The 25,318-nt window shown below is 38.5% G+C and overlaps 4 protein-coding genes across 4 annotated transcripts; all 4 read right to left on the bottom strand.

The window, feature by feature from the left end:
- Positions 1–2,212: 2,212 nt before the first annotated feature.
- Positions 2,213–3,062, bottom strand: LOC116289772 (uncharacterized). Its single transcript, XM_031696713.2, has 2 exons — positions 2,822–3,062; positions 2,213–2,488 (listed from the first exon to the last, which is right to left on the bottom strand). The coding sequence occupies exons 1-2, from the start codon at positions 2,959–2,961 to the stop codon at positions 2,230–2,232; spliced, it is 399 nt and encodes a 132-aa protein (XP_031552573.1). The 5' UTR covers positions 2,962–3,062; the 3' UTR covers positions 2,213–2,229.
- A 293-nt stretch (positions 3,063–3,355) lies between these two features.
- LOC148911124 (uncharacterized) lies at positions 3,356–5,062 on the bottom strand. Its single transcript, XM_089029900.1, has 5 exons — positions 4,617–5,062; positions 4,118–4,331; positions 3,945–3,976; positions 3,755–3,875; positions 3,356–3,531 (listed from the first exon to the last, which is right to left on the bottom strand). The coding sequence occupies exons 1-5, from the start codon at positions 5,016–5,018 to the stop codon at positions 3,356–3,358; spliced, it is 945 nt and encodes a 314-aa protein (XP_088886026.1). The 5' UTR covers positions 5,019–5,062.
- A 6,304-nt stretch (positions 5,063–11,366) lies between these two features.
- LOC148911123 (uncharacterized) lies at positions 11,367–12,074 on the bottom strand. The gene has a single exon (XM_089029899.1). The coding sequence runs from the start codon at positions 12,072–12,074 to the stop codon at positions 11,367–11,369; it is 708 nt and encodes a 235-aa protein (XP_088886025.1).
- A 3,020-nt stretch (positions 12,075–15,094) lies between these two features.
- Positions 15,095–15,753, bottom strand: LOC148911122 (uncharacterized). The gene is made up of 2 exons (XM_089029897.1): positions 15,384–15,753; positions 15,095–15,297 (listed from the first exon to the last, which is right to left on the bottom strand). Exons 1-2 carry the CDS (start codon positions 15,751–15,753, stop codon positions 15,095–15,097), a joined length of 573 nt encoding a protein of 190 aa, XP_088886023.1.
- Between the last annotated feature and the right edge of the window lie 9,565 nt (positions 15,754–25,318).

Genomic DNA, 25,318 nt, shown 5'->3' with positions numbered 1-25,318 from the left:
TTACTTATACGGCAGAACATCCACTCTGCTTTTTGCATATCTGTGATGGTTGGAATTGGTTTACCGGTAATCTCTGACAAGATGTAGGAAATATCTTTATAATACTTCCCTAACTTCAACTTCTTCAATGTTTTACGTAGACTTTGTGGGGTTGTCTCCTTTAAATCCTGCTTAATTAACGTCATTAGTCTATCATCAAGGTAAACTGGGTGATAACCCTGAATATGACCCATCCAATCCCTAAAATACTTAAGAGGCAATGTCTGTAAAAATCAAACATAATCGAAAATCCGTGGCCAAGTTGAAAAAATCGATTTTTTTCATATTTGGTCCAAAGATGTAGAATACCATCCCAATAAACGTACTGATGTTCATTTTGAATAATTTCACTTTTATTTTGAGAAAATCGTGAAAATCGATTTTGGCCGTCGGTGCCCTCATTTCAGCCTAAATCCGAGGTGAAAATGGTAGGTCTGAGAAAGGCGCTCGCGTTTAAAAATGAAGCAAACTAGAGAAGATCTGTTTTTGGAATATGGTAAAGGAAAGATTAATGATTATTTTAAGCTAAAAAATGAATGGGGAAACGCGTTCTAATAAGCGAACAGGAACGTTTTGTAAACTACATTTTTCGGGTTCTCAAATATTCAAATTTCATCCTTAGTTTGCAAAGCGCATTTTCATGTGCACCGGGTGTTCGGATTTATCTGAAATTCCAGCCATATCTCCTTCGAATGTTCAGCAAAATCATATGTAAAATTCAGCTTGGGTTATTCAATGAGCGCTTTATACGAAACTCTCGAATTCAGAGAAATTTGCGTTGTTTGAGCTCGGCATCCGACGAAACCTTTTCGAGGCAGACATAAATATATCCTCAATATATTTTCTTGGTGTTCAGTTCTGACATTTGTTTTGATATTATTAATATTTGTCGATTGAATATTGAGCAATAAATTGTATTTTTTTGCTCTTTTTCGACATTACTTTAAAATGCTGTTACTTATTAAAAATTACAATTTGAAACAAGCATGTAAACACACGCGTCGGCACGATCTATATGACACTTATAAACAAGCCCATATAACTTCAGAGTTCTAAAAAGAGTTACATTTATGTCCAGATTTAGGACATTTAGACTAAAAAACACCGGGAGACCCTACCTAAAAGGTAAATTGCTTGATTATTGTTCATACCTAGTACTGAATTTCGGCTTCTTTAGTTTTTGATCGTCGTATACTTAGACAGTAATGCTATGTTGGTAATCATAGCAAGGGCCGTAGCGAGGGGGGGGGGGGGGGGGGGGGGGGGGGTGGGAGTAGTGGCGATCCAAAAGTTTGACTAAAGAGACTAAAGGCTCGCTACGGCCCTTGCAATGATTACCAACACCCGCTTAACTAGTAAGAACATTAATTTTCTTTTTACTGCTTTCTTATTATTTGGATTTTCATTTATAAAACCGATTATGACAGCAGGAATTTTCAAGAGAATAGATATTCCATTTACGCCATTACTACATTTCACAACTGAACCAGCTAGTATTTTTACGATGAAGTCTGGAGCTGAGGTCCATAAGCAAAATGAAGAGCTGTTAAAATTGATCTTGGGCTTCCTCGAAATGAAATTTATGAATCTAAAGAAAATACTTTGCAAAATTAGACAATTTTCTAATCCACAGCAAGGAACTGTACGTAAAATGAAGTCACCCGGCCTCTGCTGAAATGCCAGTTGGATTAAAGGTAAATTACGCATTACTGTCTAAGTATTATACGACGAGCAAAAACTATAGAAGCCGAAACTCAGTACTAGGTATGAACAATAATCAAGCAATTTATCTTTTAGGTAGGATCTCCCGGTGCTTTTTAGTCTAAATGTCCTAAATCTGGACATAAATGTAACTCTTTTTAGAACTCTGAAGTTATATGGGCTTGTTTATAAGTGTCATATAGATCGTGCCGACGCGTGTGTTTACATGCTTGTTTCAAATTGTAATTTTTAATAAGTAACAGCATTTTAAAGTAATGTCGAAAAAGATCAAAAAAATACAATTTATTGCTCAATATTCAACCGACAAATATTAATAATATCAAAACAAATGTCAGAACTGAACACCAAGAAAATATATTAAGGATATTGCCAGCTATTCTTATCACTGTATACATAGTATAACAAAATATTGGAAATTTTCTGTTAATGCTGGAGCCTGAGGAGACCTGAATAAAGCTCAATCAATACTTAATACTCTGATTCTTTAGCAAAGCCCTTTTCTCTAAGAATAGTATAACTCCGGTTCCCTCTTGTCTTCAGTCCCACTGCAGCGGTTTCCAGAACATACTTGTCTAGACACACAGATTCAAAGCCAGGGTGACTTGTAATACATTGAACTTGTTGATCCAGTTCATTCAGTTTGTCCATGCACCTCATGATGTCATTGCAACAAAAGCACTCTTCTTGCTTTGTCACTAGAGTTAGGCAACAATTAGAACAAGTGCACCTAGGTAAATAAAACAAAGATTGAATCAAAACAAATGTACCTATATATCCTTATAGAAATATCACGAAACTCGGATTTTCTTCATCTTAATTTGCACTTGTCTTTGAATACAAAATGTTCAAATGACAGCGACATAACCTAACACAAACAAAGAACCTCACTAGTTTGTTTTTCAAACAACTCAAAAAAGCTTAGAACATACAGATTGGCTCTTGTTTTACGCGTTCCTTAATCTTCCGATGAAAATTTGTTTGCTGCTTCTGCGTATTCTCGAAGAAGTCTTAACTTCACTTGTGATTTGTCCTTGTTTAATTAAAGTTTTAAGTGTCTTACCATTGCCTGGACTCCCCACAAAATCTTCTTAGCATTTCTTCTTCTTCGAGCTCGATTCTGAACTCAGCGATCTCTTCTTCGTTGGCAATAGGTTCGAGCTCTTCATAGTCGTATATCTCGACGCTGTTGACATTTTCCATGTTTTTAAAGCAACAGAAAGGTCGACAAGGAAAATATCGTACTCGGTCGCTGATATGAGCGTGAAAACTTTAAAAAAATCCACAGTAAACTAGCTTCTAACTTCTCTAACTTTACAAAGAAACAAGAGGAAAGACGCCAGCGTTATGGAATAAGTAGAGTAAATGACGTCACGAGAAGACCGCTGACCGAAAATAATCCTTTTGGCCGTGAGATGAAAAATTAATGGCGGCCGGTAGTAAAAACGCAAAATTTTCAAACTTCCCGTCGGAATATGAAGAAAAAATTTCTACTGGTGATTAATAGGGTAGTATGGATTATTTGGACAAAGTTTCAAGTTTGTACGAAAAGATAACAATTTTCGTCCAAGGGGCACTTTAATTGTAATTGTAAGTATTACCGGCTAAACATGCCAAGGTATGAATAAGCATACATCTTAGGGGCAAATTGGTTTATGACGGAGTGGTATCCTTCAAGACAGCTTGTCTGGCCATTTGAAGATGCTTGTTTTATAGCTTTGTTCAAACTTTCTTTTGTTAGGACCTCACAAAGTTTTTCATAAGCCTCTGATGCTGTCAAAATAAAATAAAACTATAAACTGGCATATATAACTTGGAATTATAGTTACCATCCTCACATTGTGCTTCAGGATACTAAACGTACCTTTTGTCATCCACACTTTTGGGACAGTGATCAATCCATGGTGGCATTTGTTGAAAATTTTATTGGGAAACTCCTTTTGTTTGTTTATAACATGGCACAGGAATGATTGAAATTTGACCAGCTTTACTTTACCTAGATGTACAGGCGTTGAAATAACTGACCAATAGAAATGGGCAACGCATGCCTTTCTCCACCTGCCAATTATTTCACAGCCTTTCTCCTTGCTGAGCTTTAAAAGATTTTTTCTGTATTTCTGAATAAAAAAACAAGGTTACATAGCATTATTATAATTTAAACTGTCAGGTGCATCTTTTTTTTTCACTTTTTGATACACAGTTGTGACAATACTTCTTCCTTACACCAATGTAGTTCAGTTTTATAACTCTAATGTTGGTTGTTTAGTAAGCTAATATCATGATGATGATGAGGAGGAGGATTTGTATTATAATAGTGATCATCATCATCATAATGTTTTGGCATGTCATTGTAACTTACTCTTAGCAATATGCCAGAGGTCAAAAAAGTGGTCAATTTTGGGTTTCCCCAGCTGTTGGCATATTTGGGGGCACTGCTCTTTCATCCATTTGGTTATTACGGAGTGTCTGTCTGTTACATATTGCTTGATAACAATTCCGGTGGTGAGGAGAAAAAGGATGGATCTTTCATGGCCAGCAAATTCCATTTCTGTGCTACTGCCAACTTCATTTGCCTGTAAACAAAAGCACAACCACAAAGTAATGAAAATTTTGTATTTTATATTCATCATTTTCTCTACATCCCTGAAATGCTGATGTTTTCCAGGGGTAGCCAGAAATTTTGTCCTGATACAAACATGTAAACCGATAAAAGTTGAATCATTGTTGTTTCCAGCTATTTAACTTAAAAGTGGGCCATGACCATATCGACCCACCCCTAAATCAACCCACACCCAAATCCACCCCTGTTTTCACAGTTACAATGTAAATTCTAGACATATGGTTTCATTTCAACATACCTGAACTAATATTATGTTGATTATGAGGCCTATTGTACAGCAAAATATGGTGTATGTGCCATACTTTGCTGAATGTCCCATACTATCATGACGGCCATCCCCAGCTAGTGTAACAGCCACCCCATTTAGTTGTTCTAGCAGACGTGCCTGGTGCTTTCTCCAGAAGCTGACAATAGCAGGGATCAGCAGATTCTTTTGGTGGTAGTAATAGGTGCACTCATTATACACAAGGACGTTGATATGCCTCAGTACCAATAAAACTTTCTTTACTGAAGCTCCAGCACATAATATCCCAAAACTTAGTAAAACGTTCCCGGCAGGAAACCTTCCAAGCAGTAGTGGCTGACTTGTCCACATGGTGCACTCTAGACAATTAGGGCATTTTGTCTCCACAATTATCATCGTCCCAGACTGTCTGGTAGTGATGGAAGGCTTTGGGTGGCGACAGATGTTGCAAAATTGGAATAGGAGAAGCAATTTTGGTAAAAAGACAATAGCTTTTGGTTCTTCTCTGCAGTTTTTTCCATCTATATCCAATCTGAAAAATTGAATGATGTAGAATTTTCCAAAAAAAATCAAATATATCAATATGTTGGGCCAGGTGTATAACTTTTTTTGTTTGCATTGAGTTATTTTTAGTCTATCAATTTTTTTGTATGCAATTACTCATAACATAAAATATTTATAGGGTTTTGCAGCATTATACTGAAAGAAAAGTTTCATGAAACTGGGAGGCACATTTAATTATTACCTTTGGTTAATATTTTCCACATCATCTACTTCTCCGTCCTTTCCTTTGGGAGAGGAGATAGGTTCATCTTCCATAGGTAAATCATGGTCACTGTCACCACATTCCAATACTCTGTTGACTTCCTCATCAATTTCTGAGTCGGAAAGCATTTCTTGATCAGAGATTACTTCTTGTTCTGATAAGAGTTCTTGGTCTGGATGCGTTTCTTGACTTTCATTTGCCTCAGTTTGACAGCCTAATAAAAAAAGTTTACATAATTGAGAAGCAGCACACAAACTGGCATTGGTGAGTGACTGTTAGCATTAAGTAAATTTTCATACCTTTAGTTTACATTACAGGGCTCTTAGTAGCTTCAGTCAGCAAATGTATCATCCTATCCATCCTGTTCACTTTCAGTTTCAAAGATCTTACACTTGCCTTTAATTGCTGGTTCTCAGTTTTTAAATTAACAAAGCTTTCACAGAAATTGTCATCCATTGATAATTCCTAGAAAAGAAACAGTTGAAATGAGAGTTGAAAATGAAGAGTGATAATATCTCAATTTATATATATATATATATATATATATATATATATATCTCAGACCTATGTGATGACAATGGTGAAATAACTTGGGAATATGCAAAACGTAAAGGACTTCGGGATAAAGATTTCATGAGATGGGCTGGAATAAAGCAAGCAATCCCGGCGTTATGGAAAAAACAAATAAAAGGAAAAAAGAATGTTTTCAAACAGAATCCTGATAGCTTAAAATTAGGGAATCAAAATAGGGAATTGAGTAAAATAAATACAAAGCAGCTGTACCAGTGGTTCATAGAGAAAAAATTCAAACATCCGACCTCTCAAGGTAATTTAGTAAAAAGAATAAATCAGAATGATCTTTGGGATTGGAATAGTATTTATAATAGGATATATAAGACATCCATAGATACCTATTCTCGATTTTTTCAATATAAGCTTTTAAATAATATACTGTTTCTTAATCGCGATTTACATCGTTTTCGAATTCTCGATTATTCCTCTTGTTCTTTTTGCCATATGCATCCTGAAACAGTTGACCACTTGTTTGTTGAGTGTGTGGAGTCTAAGAATCTATATTTTGAAATTCGTGAACATTTTAAAGAGTTCGGAATAAATTTGCCAGAATCCAATTTGTATAATATATTACTAGGTGTTGATGATATCGTACTTAACTATGTTCTGTTATGTTTTAAAATATTTCTTTATAAATCTAGAGATAAAGAAAAAATACCCACTTTATCCCACTTCAAAAATGTTCTTAAACACAACAGAAAAATAGAGCATAAAATGGCCGAGTCAAAAGGTATTCTTGTAAAGCATAATAGTAAATGGAGTAAAATATCTCTAGCATTAGAATGAAGCGTCTGGATGGCTAGGGGCAGCATAGTGTTTTTTGTTTTATATATATATGTATGTGTGTATGTATGTATATATATATGTTTGTATGTGTGTATGTATATATGTATATATATATATAAGAAATCTGTGAATCAATTTTCCGTAAAATAGTGCTCAATACATCGATAGAAGTAGAGCAGAATAATATCCCTTTCCTCAACAAACTTAAAGACGACACCGAAAAGATCAAGAAAGAACCGAAACTGCTCATCGCCGCTGATAAAACAACGAACTTCTATAAAATGGAACCATCAACATACAACGATCTACTAGAACAGAACATCACAAAATCTTACAAAAAAGCACAACCTAACACCACACGAGCCATCCACGCAGAAAACAAAAATATCGCAACAAAACTGGACATAGACGACAGAGTAGACACTACAGCTAACAAAGACGCATTCATAACACTTAAAGACCACAAGCCGAACTTTGCTAATAAACCGGCCTGCCGTCTACTCAATCCTACTAAATCCGAGATAGGCAAAAGCAGCAAAAGAATCCTCGACAGAATCAACAACAAAATCACGACAGCATCGAAATTCAATCAATGGAAAAACACTGCCTCCGTGATCGAGTGGTTCAAATCCATCAAAAACAAACAACAACACGGTTTTATTTGCTTTGACATCGTTGAATTCTACCCATCAATCAGCCATGACCTCCTTAACAGAGCGCTTGACTTCGCCTCAACATACGACAATATCACCAACGACGAACGAAACATCATAATTCATGCTAAGAAATCAATCCTCATACACAAGCAGCAACAATGGCAGAAGAAAGGAGACACAACATTTGACGTTACAATGGGCAGCTATAACGGCGCTGAAACATGCGAGTTAGTAGGAAGTTTTCTTCTTTCTCAACTACAGAACCTTAACATCAACGTAGGACTGTACCGAGACGACGGACTAGCCATTTCTAACGCCACACCGAGAGAAACTGAAAATATCAAGAAAGACATTTGCCGAATCTTCAACAACAACGGACTACGCATCACCATCGAAGCCAACAAGCAGATCATCAACTTCCTAGATGCTACTTTCAACCTAAACCAAAATACCTACCAGCCCTACATAAAGCCTAACACTACACTGCAGTACGTCCACCGTGAGAGCAACCATCCACCAACCACTACCAACAACATACCTGCCGGCATCAACAGACGACTGTCATCCCTTTCATCCGACAAAGCATCCTTCGACCAAGCTGCCCCTCCATATCAAAAAGCACTTGACGAAAGCGGATACCAGTACATCCTAAACTACGAACCAACCGCGACCACAAAACGCAAAAAAAGACAACGAAACGGCATACTCTGGTACAACCCCCCATTTAGCAAAAATGTCAGCACCAATATCGGACAGAGATTCCTTGGCCTAGTTGATAAACATTTTCCTAGAGGCCATAATCTTAGGAAAGTCTTTAATCGTAACACCATCAAGATCAGTTACAGCTGCATGAACAATGCCAAACAAATCATTGACAATCACAACAAGCGCATTTTACATCCACCGAGAGACGACAACGACACCGCAAACAACACAAAGGACAAGAAAACATGCAACTGCCGACAAAAGAACAATTGCCCGCTTAATGGCAACTGCCTCCAATCATCAGTTGTATACCAAGCCACCGTCACAAGAAAGGACAACAACACTTCCGCAACATACATAGAACTCACAGAAAACGACTTCAAAACAAGATACAGAAACGACACCGCCTCATTCCGCCACGAACAACATAAAAACTCGACTGAACTCAGCAAATACATCTGGACTCTCAAGAACGGTAATATCAGCTACTCCATTTAATGGCGCGTCCTATCTTCAAGCTCCGCCTACAACAGCTCCAGCAAAAGATGTAACCTTTGTCTTAAAGAAAAGTTTCTAATAATTTATCGACCGGAACTCTCATCATTAAATAAGCGCAACGAACTTGTATCTTCATGCCGCCACAGAAACAAAGCATTATTACGCAACAGCTAAACTACATCCACTAATTAATTATGTATACTTTTTCTATATAAATGATAGTAACGAATATTCTTATCATTAAATCCCCTGAAGAGTGAAGTAATTCACGAAACAGGCTTGTCGGGAAAAATGTTGTCTTGACTTTTTCTTCTCAAACAAATATATATATATATGTGTGTGTGTATGTATCTTTATATGTATGTATGCATGTATATATATATGTATATATGTGTATGTGTGTGTGTGTATATGTGTATATGTATGTATGTATATATATATGTATATATAATATTTTTGTATAAGGCATTAAAATAGTTTTACGATTAAAAAACGTATGTTATAAAAAGTGCTAAAAGGTAACAATGATAGAAAGCATTCCGTTCTTTTGTTTTATAGTTTGACTCTTTGTCTCCATTTGTAAGACTAGGTTTCACAGGCCTTTTCAAGTAAAATCATTTTATCTATAATAAATTGTGTAGAGTAAATTAAACAAAATAGAACCATAGCTATGTGGAGGAGGTCGGTGTATATAAAAAAATAGAACCATAGTTATTTATAGTTATGTGGAGGAGGTCGGTGTATGTAAAAAAAAAAAAAAAAAAAAAAAAAAATAGAACCATAGTTATTTATAGTTATGTGGAGGAGGTCGGTGTATGTAAAAAATTAAAAATTAAAAATAAATAAATAAATAAAAAATAAAATAAAAAAATTTAAAATATATATATATATATATATCTCAATTTAGAGAGATTTAATGTTATCTAACTGCATAATTCTATGACTGATTTTACATCAACTAGCTAATACCTCAGGGACATCTTGATCTGCTGAGCTTTCTTCAGGTTGTTGACTTTCTGAGGTAGAGGTTTGTTGAGCCTGTTGACTTTCTGAGGTAGAGGTTTGTTGAGCCTGTTGACTTTCTGAGGTAGTGGTTTGTTGAGCCTGTTGACTTTCTGAGGTAGATGTTTGTTGAGCCTGTTGACTTTCTGAGGTAGAGGTTTGTTGAGCCTGTTGAATTTCTTGGCTAGAGGTTTGTTGAGCCTGTTGACTTTCTGAGGTAGAGGTTTGTTTGAGCCTGTTGACTTTCTGAGGTAGAGGTTTGTTGAGCCTGTTGACTTTCTGAGGTAGAGCTTTCTTCAGGTTGTTGACTTTCTGAGGTAGAGGTTTGTTGAGCCTGTTGAATTTCTTGGCTAGAGGTTTGTTGAGCCTGCTGACTTCCTGGGGTAGAGGTTTGTGGAGCCTGTTTAGCTTGTTCTCGACTTTGTTCTCCAACAGTTAGAATACTTTTGAGCTCCTACAAGAATTTGGGAGTTGATTATCATGTCTTTTTTAATACATAGTTAGCTCTTTAAACATTTCCAGGCAGTAAATGTGATGAATATAATTTTACATAGACTGTGAATACCTCAGCCACATCAACATCAAATTGAGATTGTTGGCTTGATGCCTGCAACCCTGAGTTGTCCTGTGCCACTTCATCGCTGCTTTCTAGTACCGTTTCAGTCAGAATATTTTTGAGAGCCTACAGGGAAAACCCACAAAATGTCATAAATTAATTCAGACATAACTAGCGTTCAGTTCATTTTGCTGTTGATGGTCTTTGTATAAAGACCGAAATATTCTAAGTCAATAAATAACAAAATCATGACAAATCTTCTCGTATTTTTGTTCATAATTCATACATGTTTTCAAATTATCTAAGCTCACATTGCCGTTGAGATAAGAATTTATCTATTTCACATGGGCGCCACAAATAAAGAGACTGTGACAATTAAGTTATATTATTGGTTATTCAGGTGGAAAGCCATCCTAATTTTTCTATAAATCGTCAATTACATCGCATATTGTAGAGAAAAGCATAAAGATAACAATTTACTCATCACATTTTACCCACCTGACGGCGACTTCGACCACTGCGAATTTCGCGCGATGGCTCTTTCCAAATTGTTGGAATCGATCCCGGCAGCAATCTCCGTTGAGTTCCACTTTGGTGAATGGCTTTTATAAAGCATTCGTCGTCAAAATGCTTCGAGCAGACCACGAATCTACCCGTGGGGTTGAAATTTTTTCGACGCAATTGTAAAACAATTAAAACAATGAAAGTCTTCATTGTTTTGCCGATGGGATCCCGGGATAGGAGGCGAACAAAGCTGCATTTTTCTTGAACGAAAAACATACGACAATTGGTTGAAAACAACCGAATTCTTAAAGATTTACAAAGCTATTTACAAATAACTGCTAAATAGCACGTAGTTATTTGTTTGCACAATACCTGTTTGAATAATACCTTTCCAAGGACTGGTATTACTGTGATAGGACGATAATTTTCTATCGAGGTGTAACGACTTTATTTATTCCACACAACTTTTAGGAATAGTCTTGTCGTCGTGAAGGGGTTGTCTTCCTTTTCAAACTACTTCCAAGCTCAACTCCAAGAATTCACGCCCAACCCAACTCTTAAATAGGCATAGGAAATCCCTCGGGAACCTAATAACAATAACACCCCCGCACGCTCATCTTACACCAGGGGCAGGGGGTTTACGGCTGTGGTGTTTGTGAATTCCTCAGGACCGGGACAGTGCAAGTCGAAGTTGCTATTCAGTTTAGCCCTTTCTGCTGATGTGAATCAATAACCCATTCTGAATTTGTCATCCAGGCCGGTTTTCTGCGTTGTCGTCTTGTCCCTTGTTTCGGCTTAGGGTTTCTCTTGTCCTCGATATCATGTTCTGTAGGCATTAAGTCAATTGCTGGGCAAGGTAAGAGGTGATTTCGATGAGGCGTCCTCGTACGCCCTTTTCCATCTTCAGGCTGAACGCAATAGACTGGTATATCTGGATTAGGCATGGAAACGACTAGGTAAATCTTGTCTTCCCAATAGTTATCAAGTTTCCCGCGTGGGGTCAGGTTTCTCACTAAGACCCTATCACCGGGCTCGATTCTATTTAATCTTGGCTTACGGTCGTACATGGACGTCTTGTTGCTCTTAGAAGCAAGATTTGAATTGCAACTGGCTAAATCATACGCATGCCTTAAGCGCTGTCGTAGGTCGTTGATGAATTTGGATGTACCTTCTCGACTACCACTTTCATTCGGATTCAGGCCTAGGAAGACGTCTATGGCTAGTCTTGGATGTCGACCGAACATCAAGAAGAATGGGGACTGGCCAGTTGCATCGTGCTTTGTTGCATTATACGCATGTACTACCGGTGCTACAGAATCTTTCCAGCTTCTCTTCTCTTCCTCTCCAAGTGTACCAAGCATGTGCAGCAGTGTTCTATTGAATCTTTCACACATTCCATTGCCCATGGGATGGTAGGGAGTAGTTCTTGATTTGGTTACGTTGGCCAACTAACATAATTCCTTGATAATTTGAGACTCAAAATTTCTCCCTTGATCACTGTGAAGTTTCTCTGGAAAGCCGTAGTGGACAATAAAATTGTAAAATAAAACACGAGCTGTAGTTTTGGCAGTTTGATTTAACGTTGGTATAGCCTGTGCTGTGTGGTAAAGTGATCAGTAACGACTAAGATGTTTTCGTAGCCGCCGGTTGACTTGTCCAGCTTGAGGTAGTCTATGCATACTAATTCCATTGGCGCAGCGGACATAATTGGTACTAGAGAAGAAACCTGCTGTGGTTGTGGAGATCTGCGAATAACACAAGCTTTACAGGATTTGACCATCTGCGCTATCTCTTTCGACATCCCTAGCCAAAAGAATCTTGACCTCGCTACCTCGAGAGTTCGTTCGACACCAAAGTGTCCCATATCGTCATGGATACCCTTAAAGGCTTTGCCTTTTAAAACGTCTGGGAATACCAACTGAGGGGCAACGTGTGAGCGGTTGTCGTCTTTACGATAACGGTACAAAACTCCTCGAACCAAGCGAAGTCGATCCCATTCCATAAGGAACTGTAACACTCCTTTCCTCATTTCTAGTGTCATTCCTGTTTGGCCTCTTGTCACGCTTGAAATACACAATAACTTTTCCAACCCCAGGGTCTTCTTCTTGATAGGATCTTAGCTCCTCGACTGGTAGCGACGGTCAAACGGATTCATCTCCAATTCCACAAGTTTCCATAGCAGCGTCAACCCCAACTTCACTATTGCAAAACGTTTCAAAAAGAGTGGCTTTACCTTCTTCGTTTTTTTTTTTTTTTTTTTTTGCTCGCTTTTGTCATTGTGCTCGAGAAGGCTAAAAAGGCTTCTTTCGTTACAATTTGGTCTTTTTGTGAGTCCTCATCATTAGGCTTTCGAGACAGCGCGTCTGCATCCTGATTCATTTTCCCAGCTCGATACACAATATCAAAGTTGTATGTTGAAAGTGCAGCCATCCAACGATGTCCCGTGGCATCCAGTTTTGCTGTCGTAGCAACATATGTCAAAGGGTTGTTATCGGTACGTACGGTAAAACGGTGGCCATAGAGGTAGTCGTGGAACTTGTCAGTCACTGTTCATTTTAGCGCAAGAAACTCCAACTTATGGGCAGGATAGTTTTTCTCTGATCTGCGAAGAACACTACTGGCGTATGCGATGACCTTTACCATGCCATCTTGAACCTGGCTTAACGCGCGCCAAGACCTTCACCGCTTGCATCGATGTTGACTAAGAATGGCAGTTGGAAATCTTGATAGGTGAGTACTACAAGTGACAATAAGATCTTGACGACCCCATCAAATGCAGACTGGCACTCCCTTGACCACTCCCATTTGGCTTCGTCACCCTTACCTCCATTCTTGTTAATGGGCTTGAGCAAACGCGTGGTTAAATCATTAAGAGGTTTGACCAGCTTAGCGTAACCCGCCACGAACTTCCTGTAATAGCCTGTAAATCCCAGAAACGTTCTTAATTGGTCCAAGTTGTTTGGCACAGGCCAAGTCTTGATTGCATCAATTTTCTCTGGGTCCGTTTGGATACCATTAGCAGAGATAATGTTGCCAAGATATTTTACTTTATCCTTGGAGAAAGCGCACTTCGAAAGCTTCAACTTCAATCCAAATTGTTCGAGTTTGGAAAACACAGCTTCTAGCCTTTCCAGACGTTACTCAAAAGTTTTGGCATAGACGATTATGTCATCTATGTAGATTTAGATCTGCCAGGCAGTGTTCCATTAACCTTTGAAAGATCGCAGGGGCGTTAGTGAGGCCGAAGGCCATACGATTACACTTGCAAAATCCAAGGGGACCTACTGTAAATGCAGTTTTTGGCCTGTCTTACTCATCAATCTCGATCTTCTTCGATCAATCTTCAGATCTAAAACCGTAAACCATGAACATCCTGCCATTGCTTCCAAAGCTTCGTATATTCTGGGCAATGCGTAGGCATCTTTAATCGCCTTGGAATTTAGCTTTCGAAAATCAATGAAAAATCGTAACGATCCGTCTCGTTTTCTTACCAGAACTATTGGTGAGCTATACGGACTATGAGATTCCTTTATCATTCCACAATCCAACATGTCCTGAAGATGTTGTTTCACCTCATCATATTGGGCCGGTGGGATGCGCCTATGTCTCTGTTTAAACGGGGTGTCGTCAATGCAATATCGTAACGATCCGTCTCGTTTTCTTACCAAAACTATTGGTGAGCTATACGGACTATGAGATTCCTTTTATCACTCCATAATCCAACATGTCCTGAAGATGTTGTTTCACCTCATCATATTGGTCCGGTGGGATGCGCCTATGTCTTTGTTTGAATGGGGTATCGTCATATAAAGGGATTCTGTGTTTAACTGCTAACGTATGACCTAGATTATTTGGTCCTTGTGAGAAGACTCGTTTTTCCATCCTTTGAGTAAATCCAATGCAGCCTTCTTTTGCTTATCATCCAGTGGTGAATCTTCAAGAAGGGAATCATCCATCTCGTCGGGCGCCACAGGGTTATCAGCCAGTTGGACATTATCCTCTATACTTACCTGTTGTAATACACACAGCACTGTCTGAAGTGCTATATTAACGTTCTCCGTCGAGTTATCAGCCAGCTGAACATTATCCGCTATACTTACCTGTTGTAATGCACACAGCACTGTCTGAGGTGCTATATTAACGTTCTCCGTCGAAGCGTTGTGAAATTTGACAGGAATAACGTTACGGGATCCATCCATCTTCAGATTTACTACTGCTGGAACAATCTGCAGGGAGGCAATACCATGCAAAGTGTTTTCTACCAGCACTTGCAGGGTCACCCCGGCCTTTCTCGTTTTCACGGACGTCCAAACCACAGCTGTTTCATTGGGATGGATGATCTGTAGCTTTGCGGTTTCTACTCTTAACTTTTTGGATTTCAGTATTTTGTTAAACCTGCGGCCTTGATGGATTAGATGTTGGTAGGCTAATCTCCAAGCCAAATCTGCTGCCCCTTCCAAAAATACGTGTTGCGTAAACAAAACTCAATCATTTCGGGATAGTCAGCAGAAAGGCCGTTAGGTATAAGCTTGTCTTTGATGAGGTTGATGGTATCTGTCACGGGTACGTTGGTAAATAAAGAAACCACGTCAAAACTAACTAACAAGTCGCTGTCAAGAAGTCTGTAGCCTTTTATTAGCTCAACAAAATGCGAGGAGTTTTTAACATAGGACGAAGTTGAACCAATGAAAGATTGTAGATGGTTGGATAAGCACCGGACCAGGTGTGTCGGAGAGGAACGTTGGGTTTATGAATTTTTGGTAGTCCATATAGTCGAGGCGGCTTAGGTGCTATGTTGATGGTTTTCCAATTTTTATCTTGTGGTATCGAGAACGATTTAATAAGTTGTTTATTCTTTCGTTCAACTTTTTGTGTCGGGTCTTTCTTTATCTGTTTGTAAGTCGTCTCGTCAAGTAGTTTATAAACTTTGTCGTTGTAGTCGTCGGTGTTCATGATAACAGTGACATTACCTTTGTCGGCGGGAAGTATCAATATGTTGTTGTAGGCTTTGAGTTTACTCAGGGCTTGTCGTTCCGCTGAAGTAATGTTAGACTTAGGCCTGAGGGCAAACGTCGAACTTTCCATGCACCGAACTTAAATACACCAAAGAATGCCGCCTCATTATCACCTGATATACATTGTTTTTAATGAGTTCGGTGCATGGAAAGTTCGACGTTTGCCCTAGGCCTAAGGGGCTTTAGATTAACTTAACTTTTATTAACTTTTAACTTTTATTAACTAATACAACAAAGTATCGAGTCCTTCTTTTGAAATTCTTTAACGTTTTCTGCTGGTTTTCAGATTTGACTTTGACTATTCTCAAACTCATTAATAATTCATGAGCTCAGCAACCAATGGATGGGCACTTTTCGGATAACGCGGATGGGTTTTGAAATATTTCAATCACGAGTCTTGGAAACACGTGGATGGGTATTTGTCGTGGGTGTCTCAAAATAGCTAGAAGAATTTCTTATCCACTTTCCACTCATTTGCTTCATTTCTCTACCCCTCTCCCCTCACTTCCCTCACTTACTTACTTTTTATACTTCTATCTACTTACGCAATTACCTTTTTCTTTTCTTTTTATCATGGACTTATTTTGTCACGAACCTGGGACCCTTGGCGTGATTCACCATTTTAAATACATCGGTTCACGGGTCAAAGCATTCAGTCGAGGTTGCAAGGTTTAAATTTGAATAATCCTTTGAAAGTACGCCTTGGCACCTCGCTTGAGCGCTTTGTGTTTGACCAGAGAATGAATGAATGAATGACTCTATTTATACACACACATTACAAGAGAAATAACATATTAGTGAATAGCTAGAATTATAAATAGAAATACTGAAACATTTTACAGTAAGTATTTACAAATATAGTGTAAATAAGAAGCAGGGGCGTATCCGGGGGGGGGGGGGGTCACAGGGTGCCCGTGACCTCCCCTTTCAAAGCCAAAGAATCTCTGATATGTGTTGGTGATTAATTAACATATCTTTGATTGTTTCGTTCTACAGAACGCTTTTTGTTTTAATTATAGCCGTGTACGTTGTTCTGTTCCCCTCCATCGACCATGATTCTTTTTCGTCAAAACAATAGATTGCTATGACGTCATATTGACGTCATATTGCGTCATATTATGTCATAGTGACAATTTGGTATGTAAGGACCCCCCCCCCCCCCCACCCAATTACAAATCCTGGATACGCACCTGAAGAAGTATGTGGTTGCTGAATTTGTGTAAACTTTCGAAACAGCAAACAGTCAGTGAACCAATGTATGGAAAATGGTGAATAGTCTAGTGCGTCACCAACTATGTCAACGAGGAATTTGCTGACAAAGTTGGGTTGGATCTATATTTTATTAATGTTTTTTCCCATATAACTGCTTTACGTATATTGAATTAATAACATGAATAAGAACAAGCAAATAACACAGAAAATAACTTTTATTTGTTGATATTTTGCAAATAACTTATACTTATATTTGCAACTCTAGGTTTATGTTTGCACTCTACAATAAATTTGGGAAATTATTTGGTAGAGCGTCTTTGGTGGATAAAGCTCCTTGGACGGCTTTGCCACTTCTAGTATGAATTTTGTTAACCATTAGTTAGCACTCCGTTCATCCATGCTAACCAGCAGTGAGACATCCAATGATTAAGTTCATAGTCTTTCAGACCTCCCGGCTCTAGCATAGGCACTTTAACAGACCTTTCTTTTTGCCATAATTTGAAGCGCAGCTGCCCACTTATTCATATATTGCGTCGATTTTGGAGTTGCATTTTCGATTAAACTATTTTCTTCCTCCACTGTATTAGGTGTTCGAAACCTTGAACTGGAGTATGTGAGTCAGCTATCACTATATTTAGTTACACAACTGATCCACCGTACCTAAAGTAAATGCTCATCTTTATAAAGCTCTGTATGTCGAAATCCAAACAAAATTAGCTAAATTCTTAGCAATCCAAAAGCATGATCAAAATCCCAAGGAGTTGGATGATTTCAAAAATTGTTTTCACTAAAAACAGAGGCAACATAATGAAATATAAAAAATAAAAAAACAAGAATAGATAACAGAAGAGTAAAGAACCTTCTCTGAATTCCTGCATAATGAATTGTTATTAGATAAGTAATTCCAAATACTCGTGCTTCGTGTTTCATTAGGGTTTCCAAACACTCGAAAACAATAAAACCACTCGACCTACGGCGTCGTGCTTTCAAATGCTTTCTCGTGTTTGGAAACCCTATGAAACATTCACACTTGTTTTTGAAATATTACTTCACATTATATATATGCTAAGCAAAAGCTTGATAATAATTCAATGCTCTTGAATTCACTTATCAATGTAAAATGTCTTTTTCTCTTCATTAGCCAATAATTAGTATTAATGATTCTGCAGTAGCGCCAGCTTTCGCTGCATATTCTAGTTTGTTGTCTTCAGTTTTATATTTTTTCCTTTCTTTTTAATTTTCTTCCTCTTGCCTGTGCGGTCATTAACGTTTCAGCGTTAAGATTAGCGGTATACTTTCGATTTATCCGATAATGGCGTTTGGTTAATTAGCGTCGACACTTCGCACAAGGCAAAGTGGATATTGGTAAATCAGATTCACCATATTCACTGATCCTGACTGAGGTGAATATTGTTTTATTAGTACCGAAAAGGGAGCCTCTATAGAAAATTGACTTATAAACTGTTTTGTGCGTGTGTGTGTGTTTTGTTTTGAAAGGTAAAAATTGTGATAAAATATCAGCCTAGCTAGCAATATAGTGGAAGCTGATTCTTGCACAACTCACTGATTTTATACTATTTTAGTTAAACCTTCCATTACTTATAGTGGACAATTTGCCTTAAAACAAATTTAAAAAATCATTTTTTAAACCAAAGTAAGCTGGCAGGACAAAACTAAAATTATTAGGGATGGTGGGTACAGTTGTCAGCGCGCACTTTTACTGCGCACATTACGTAATCCACAGGAACTCCAACGCTTTCAAAAATAAAATCAACAAAACGAAATAAATGCGTGATCATTGTCATCATTTTTTTTAAAATATAGCAATTTTTCATGGGTGTCTGTATGGGATAGTTTAATAGTACTGTGAAAATGAAAGTGAAAGCTGTGAAAAGGAGAAAACGACGACTAGATCTACTATAGATGGTAGATTTGTCTGTACCGGTCAGAGACCGGTGAAGCGACAAAAATTAGACGAAAAAGATCAAGCGGCGGAGAAACTTGAAAACAAACACAAAATATTAATTGAAGGAAGGCGAATTATTTAGTTAGATTACCTGATGGAGCAGTTAAGAAGTGGGTGTAGTGAATGCAAAGAGGCACTTAAACTTCATGAATTGATCGACGAAAAAACGTTTGGACTTGGTAGTTTGTTTTACATTCAATGCGACGAAGGCGGAGTTTTAAACTAGCCTCCTAGCTATAAACCACTTAGTTTCTTCTATGAAAATCTTGAGGCTTTATTCAATTCTCAGTTATCCCTACAAGGTTTTCTTATTGCATTCTCTAGAACAATTTAGTGACCGTATTCCCCGTATTCTTCCAGTAGTTCTTGCAGTAGTCCGCCATGTTTACCATCCCAAATGCAATGCTCAACCACGTCTCTCAGGGGAGGGGTGGAGGAAATTTGTAACCATCGCTTGGAAAAAAGCTTGGAAATCTGATATTCAAAACATTATAACTTCAAAAAACGCATGGCGACCCCAGTTTTTTATTTGCTTGGTATGTTTTGTAAACACTTAAAATAATTTTGAATGTGGTATTTAAAAAATAAAAATAGTTTTGGCTGGTTTCTTTTTTGATTTTGTGTTTTTGTCCAAAATTGACATTTCACCTACTTTTGCGCAAAAGCAGATAAAAAGCTGAGAAGGGCTTGGGTACGAGAATGAATATCAGTTAGAAATTGCCCTCTGTAGGCTGAAGAATTTTTGCGCATCAGAAAAAATCTGTTAACATTTGGTCAGCTACGGTTTCAAGCTCACGCCCCCTCATGTGAGCCCATACAAATTATGTCTCAAAAACACGGTTTTTGGATCTTTTCTCAAAATAATGACTATCTAGGCAAAAAACAGAAGTGGATTCAGTTAATTAATCTATTCACGGACTGTATTATATGGTTTAGATTGAATTCTATTGAAAAAAACCACCGTACTTTTTGAGTTGAATGTACGCTATTGGATGTATTTTACAAGAGAAAATGCTATGACATAACCGGGTTCAAGCTAGAAAATCTTCTCTCCTTGATATAAAACAGAACCTGTCAAAAAAACAGAAGTGGATTTGAAAACCCCGGGCTTTCCTGAACATTTTGGTATATAATTGAAAGGAATTTGTTAAAATTTAGAGCCGTATTTTTGCTGATTTTATAAGCTCATACTATCTGTTGGCCTATCCATTCGCCTCTTATGGTTTCTTAGGTTTCGTAGCCTCGAAAACACGCTCACTACTAGTTAGCGAAAGAACAGAAGATTTACAGGTCATTTAGGATGTTATGTCACGCAGTTTACTTGTGCTACATAACTTTACTTTTAAGAACCAGGGCCGTAACTAGGGGGGAGCACGGGGTGCACGTACACCCCCCTCCCCCATAAAAGCTTAAGGTCCGCTCATCCATCTCCTTTTTTTCTCCTTTCTTTTGGTTACCTTTTTTCTTCTTCTTTTTTTTTTTTTTTTTTTTTTTTTGGTTCTGCTTTCTTAAAAAAAACGATCAATGGTCCGATTTTATTCGATGTGCACCCTCCCTGTAAAAGTTCTGGATTACGGCCCTGAGAACAACCTTTTGCTTTGGAAAGAGAGGAAAAAGACCGAAAAGAGCAAATATTCCAAATGTATGGGCAATTTTTTCCAACGCTCTTCTTTGAAAAGTGGATAAACTGAGTATTTTGTTTTTTTGTTTAGAATGATAGTTTCAGTTTGAATGGGATAAACACGGAGTGATTTCTTCAACAGCTACCCGGTAATATTTGCTTTTTTAAAGCTACGAATCAAGCTGTCCATTTCTCTGTTTTCTTGTTTTGCTGAACGGGAGGAAATTTGCTTAACACCACAGTCGTTTTCTCTCCATATTCTATTTTGTTCTTGAATTTATTGTATTTCAAGAACCATTTTAAACAACAGTTTAGTTTACACAATTTTTTTTTTCAATGCTCCATTCCTTTTCCTTGCCGGTTAGAATTATAAAAACACTGAAATTACTTTCTTCTACAAAACATAATAAGGCTGGAATTTAGATCATATTTCGTTGCCTTTCTCATGTCTTGGCTGCGGGATTTTTTGTATAAATTTTGCAATTTCAGTCTAAAATTACTGTACGAAAAGCGAGAATTTAGAGCCGCCTTCAGTTTGTTCTTATGTCCTGAGTTTTGGAGGTGCATATGTTAAGAATATCCCGAGCTTTTTAACCAATGACAACACGCCATCTATGTACGTACGTTTCGGCGTTGGTATATACTTTTTTAATATATAAATATATTTTTGGTACGTATATACTATTTAGCACACATTGAATTACCTGTCTAGTCCGAATGGACAATGAGGCAATAGCCCATGAGGCCGAAGGCCGACTGGGACGTTTCTAATTTCACATTTGCATGACCAACGTAGTTTTCATTTAGATTAGAATATGAAGCATGACCTTCGAGGTGGAAAGGTGATTTTTCAGATTTTATCCAGAAAATCACCCAAATTCCATTTAGACTTATTAGATTTCAGAACTCGGCCCGACAACGTTTTTTTAATAAATAGGTGTAATTGTTCATTATGATGCTGCTTCGGGTAGCATCCACCTGTTCGAGTCAGAAGTTTATTTCCTCAACATTCCCCGAAGACTTTCCACTGAAGAGGTTTTTTTTATTTCTTCTAGACATATGGGGAGTTTTATATTGGTGAAAACCCGGCCTGGCGGGAAATGTTATTGAGTCCTGGATGATGTTTTGGTTGTTGTACAGGGGATGGCTAACTCACAGAAATAATTTAAATCTAGCATCATGCTTTTTTTCCTTTTCATTTATTTATTCTTTTTTTTGTTTGTTTGTTTTGTTTTTCTGTTTTTGTTCTGCTTTATTGTTATTGTTATTATCATTATTATCATCATTATCATTATTATTATTATTATCATTATCATTATCATTATTATTATTATTATTATTACTTTTTTTTGTTTTGTTTTTGGCTTTTTCTAATCTAGCATAATATAAATGATTTCAAAAGTGCACAGTGATTTTGTAAGAAATAAGCACACTGCGCCGTGGAACCTTTTGTTATTTTGAATAAAGATTGTAGTAAAAGTGTGAAAAGAAACGTTTAAGGCAAGGAAATAACGCGCGCTTTTGTGGACTGAAAACTAAACTTTTAGCTCTTAATTCTGGTTGTAAAGTTGTGTAAGGAAGAGGAAGTGGTAACGAATAGTAAAATTTCCTTCACTTCAACCATCAATCACCTGGAGCCCATTTCTCAGCAGTCTATTAATAGGATTTTCTTTTCAATAACGAGCAATAATGGCAAAAAGCGCCAAAAACTAGACCTTCGCATGAGTTTTGATCACAAGTTTTCGTTTTGGGTTAACACTCAAAACCTTTTTTAACAGTTAGAAACTGATGTACTATTATAAAATGCTTGTTTGAAGCGGTATTTTCAATTGTACAAATGTTTCAAGACGTGTTCGTGTTGGTGGGGAAATAGTTATGCCTCTTTAATCAAACAATCACTTCTCTAAGTATCCAATTACAACTGCGTAAGCTAATATTGTAACATCTCCCCTTTTATAATGTTTGAAATACATGGCTGGGATGATATAGAAAGATTTTAAAGATTTAAAAAATAAATGACCAAACAAAATGGCTGACTAAACTACGAAATGATGATATGGATATTAAAGCTCAACTGTAACAAAAATCAATGTCCTATAAATGTTCGGTAGTCAAGTAAACCGATCAGGTTTCTTAATCACTCTCTGACTTCTTCGTAGTACAGGTGGATTGACCGCGGGTTCTGACGCAGGTAGAACTTGAGGTGTCCTTGCACTGTCTGCCTCTGGTGATGCTTGTGTGTCACTAGCTGGTTCTTTCGGTGCTTCGTCGACGGGCTTTAAAAGCTGTCTGTTTCGGCGAAGTAGCTCTCCGTTCGACTCAACTAGGTATGACCTGTCTGAGAGTTTCTCTTTACAGTTCCCGACTTCCCAGGGCTTGCCTCTCTGGTTTGGCGCTACTCTTACCTCTTGGCCTATTTCTAGGTCTGGTAGGACCTTTACATGTCTGTCGTAGTGACTTTTGGCTTTCTGGCGCTTAAGGTGGATTTTGGTTGTCACACCTTCCGCTACTTTGGGGTACAGAAGGTTAGTTGCTATGGGGACTAGTGTCTTTGTTCTCCTAGACATCAAGCGCTGTACTGGGCTGCTCTGCATTCCTTGAGTGGGGGTATTCCGATAATCTAGCAAGGCTAACCACGGATCTTTACGGTCTTGCATGGCTTTCTTGAGCAGGCTCTTGGCTACTTTCACTGCTGATTCCGCCTTTCCATTTGACTTTGGGTGGTATGGCGATGAGGTGACATGTTTGAACTCCCAGTCTCTTGCGAATTCAGCAAACTCGTTGCTGACGTATTGAGGCACGTTGTCGGATACCAGCACATCGGGTATCCCATGTCGACTGAACTGTTCCTTCAGAAACTTGGTAGTGGATGCTGAGGTTGTATCTTTCAGAGGACTTATTTCTATGTAGTCTGAGTAGTAATCTACCAAGACTATATAGTCTCTGTTCTGCAGCGTGAAAAGATCTGTGCCTAGTCTGCTCCGAGGTCTGTCGGGTATTTCGTGCGACTGCATTGGCATGCTGGGGTTACTTGGTTGATATTCTGAGCACACATGACAAGCCTTTACTGCATTTTCGATGTCGTGGTTCATTGCTGGCCAGTAAACGTGATCTCGTGCTTTCCTTGCACACGCCTCGATTCCTTGATGACTTGAGTGTAACCTCGCGATTACTTCAGATCTGAGGGCTCGAGGTATGATGATGCGTTGATTCTTGAATAAGATGCCGTTGTGGAGTGTCAGTTCCTCTCGGAAATGCCAGTAGTCTCTGATAGCTACTGGTACTTTGTCACGTACGTCAGGCCATCCAATTAGTATAGTATTCTTAAGTGACTGCATTGTAGGGTCTTGCTCTGTGGCTTTTTGTAGTTGCGCTAACCTTTCACTTGTGACATTTACATTGTCGAGGGGGTTGATTCCTTCTAGTTCTAGCGCAAACACTTGGAACTCGTCTCCAGGATCTCCTTGGTCTGCGAGGAAGGCTCGTGAGAGGTGATCTGCCACGTACATTTGTTGTCCTGGCTTGTAAGTTACGTTCAGGTTGTATCGCTGTAGGCGTAATATCATCCTCTGTAACCTGCTGGGTGCTGCTAACAAGGATTTCTTGAAGATCGCTTGCAAAGGTTTGTGGTCTGATTCAACTGTTATCAGCTCTCTCCGTGTGATGTACTGGCTGAACTTTGCACAAGCGAAGACGATTGCAAGACATTCTTTTTCGATTTGTGAGTAGCGTTGCTCAACTGGTGTGAGAGTTCGGGATGCAAACGCTACTGGTTGGCCGTTTTGAAGCAAGGTTGCTCCGAGGCCTTTCTCACTTGCATCACATTGGATAGTGACTTCTTCGCTCATGTCATAGTACTTGAGTACTGGATGCGCAATCACGAGTTGTTTAACTTCTGAGAAGGCTTTCTCGTGCTGGCGTGACCACACAAATCTTGCATTCTTTGTGGTTAGTTCACGAAGAGGCAGTGCGACTTCTGATAGTCGAGGGAGAAACTTGGAGAGATAATTTACAAAGCCTAGTAGGCTGAGTGTCTCTTGCTTGTTGGTAGGCTTTGGCATTTCGGTCACTGCTTTGACCTTATCTGGATCTGGCTTGAGTCCGGTGGATGACAAGATGTGTCCCATGAACTTCACTTCTTTTCTCCGCATGATGAGCTTCTTGCTGTTCAGCTTTAAGTTGATCTGTCTTGCTCTCTTGAGCAGACGTAGCACATTTTTGTCATGGTGTTTGTTGGCTTCTGCTAATGTGTCACCGTAACCGACCACTAACATATCGTCGCGGAGCACTTCCACGCCTTCTAGGTCTCCCAGTCGCTCGTGTAGGGTGCTTTCGAATTCCTCTGGGGCTGAGCTGATGCCAAAAGGCATGCGTAGATATCTGTAACGGCCAAATGGGGTCCAAAAGGTTGTAAGCTTACTGCTAGCTTCGTCCAAACCGATTTGGTAGAACCCATCCTTTGCGTCTAACGTTGTGAAGACTTTGGCCTTGCCGAGTCTGGGTAGCATCTCATCCATTGTAGGCATTTGGTATTTGGGTCGTTTGATCGCTTTGTTTAGATCTTTGGGATCCAAACAGATTCGTATCTTTCCAGGTTTGGCTACAACGACCATGCTGCTGATCCATTCGGTGGGTTCTGTCTCTTTGACGATGATTTTCCTTTTCTCGAGTTCAGCTAACTTTGTTTTGACTTCCTGGCGAAGCGTAACTGCGATTCTTCTAGGCGCGTGTTGAACTGGCGTGACATCTGGGTCAACTGTGATTGTAGCGTTACCAATGTTTCCCAATCCTTCGAAGACGTCTCGAAAATCTTTTAAGATACTTTCTTTGGTTAGG

This window comes from Actinia tenebrosa, unplaced genomic scaffold (assembly GCF_029948245.1).
Source record: "Actinia tenebrosa isolate PJP-AT-01 unplaced genomic scaffold, QUT_ActTen_1.0 PGA_scaffold14__42_contigs__length_11649687, whole genome shotgun sequence".
In the NCBI taxonomy this organism is placed as follows: Eukaryota; Metazoa; Cnidaria; class Anthozoa; order Actiniaria; family Actiniidae; genus Actinia; species Actinia tenebrosa.
This window is presented reverse-complemented; position numbering and strand designations above follow the sequence as displayed.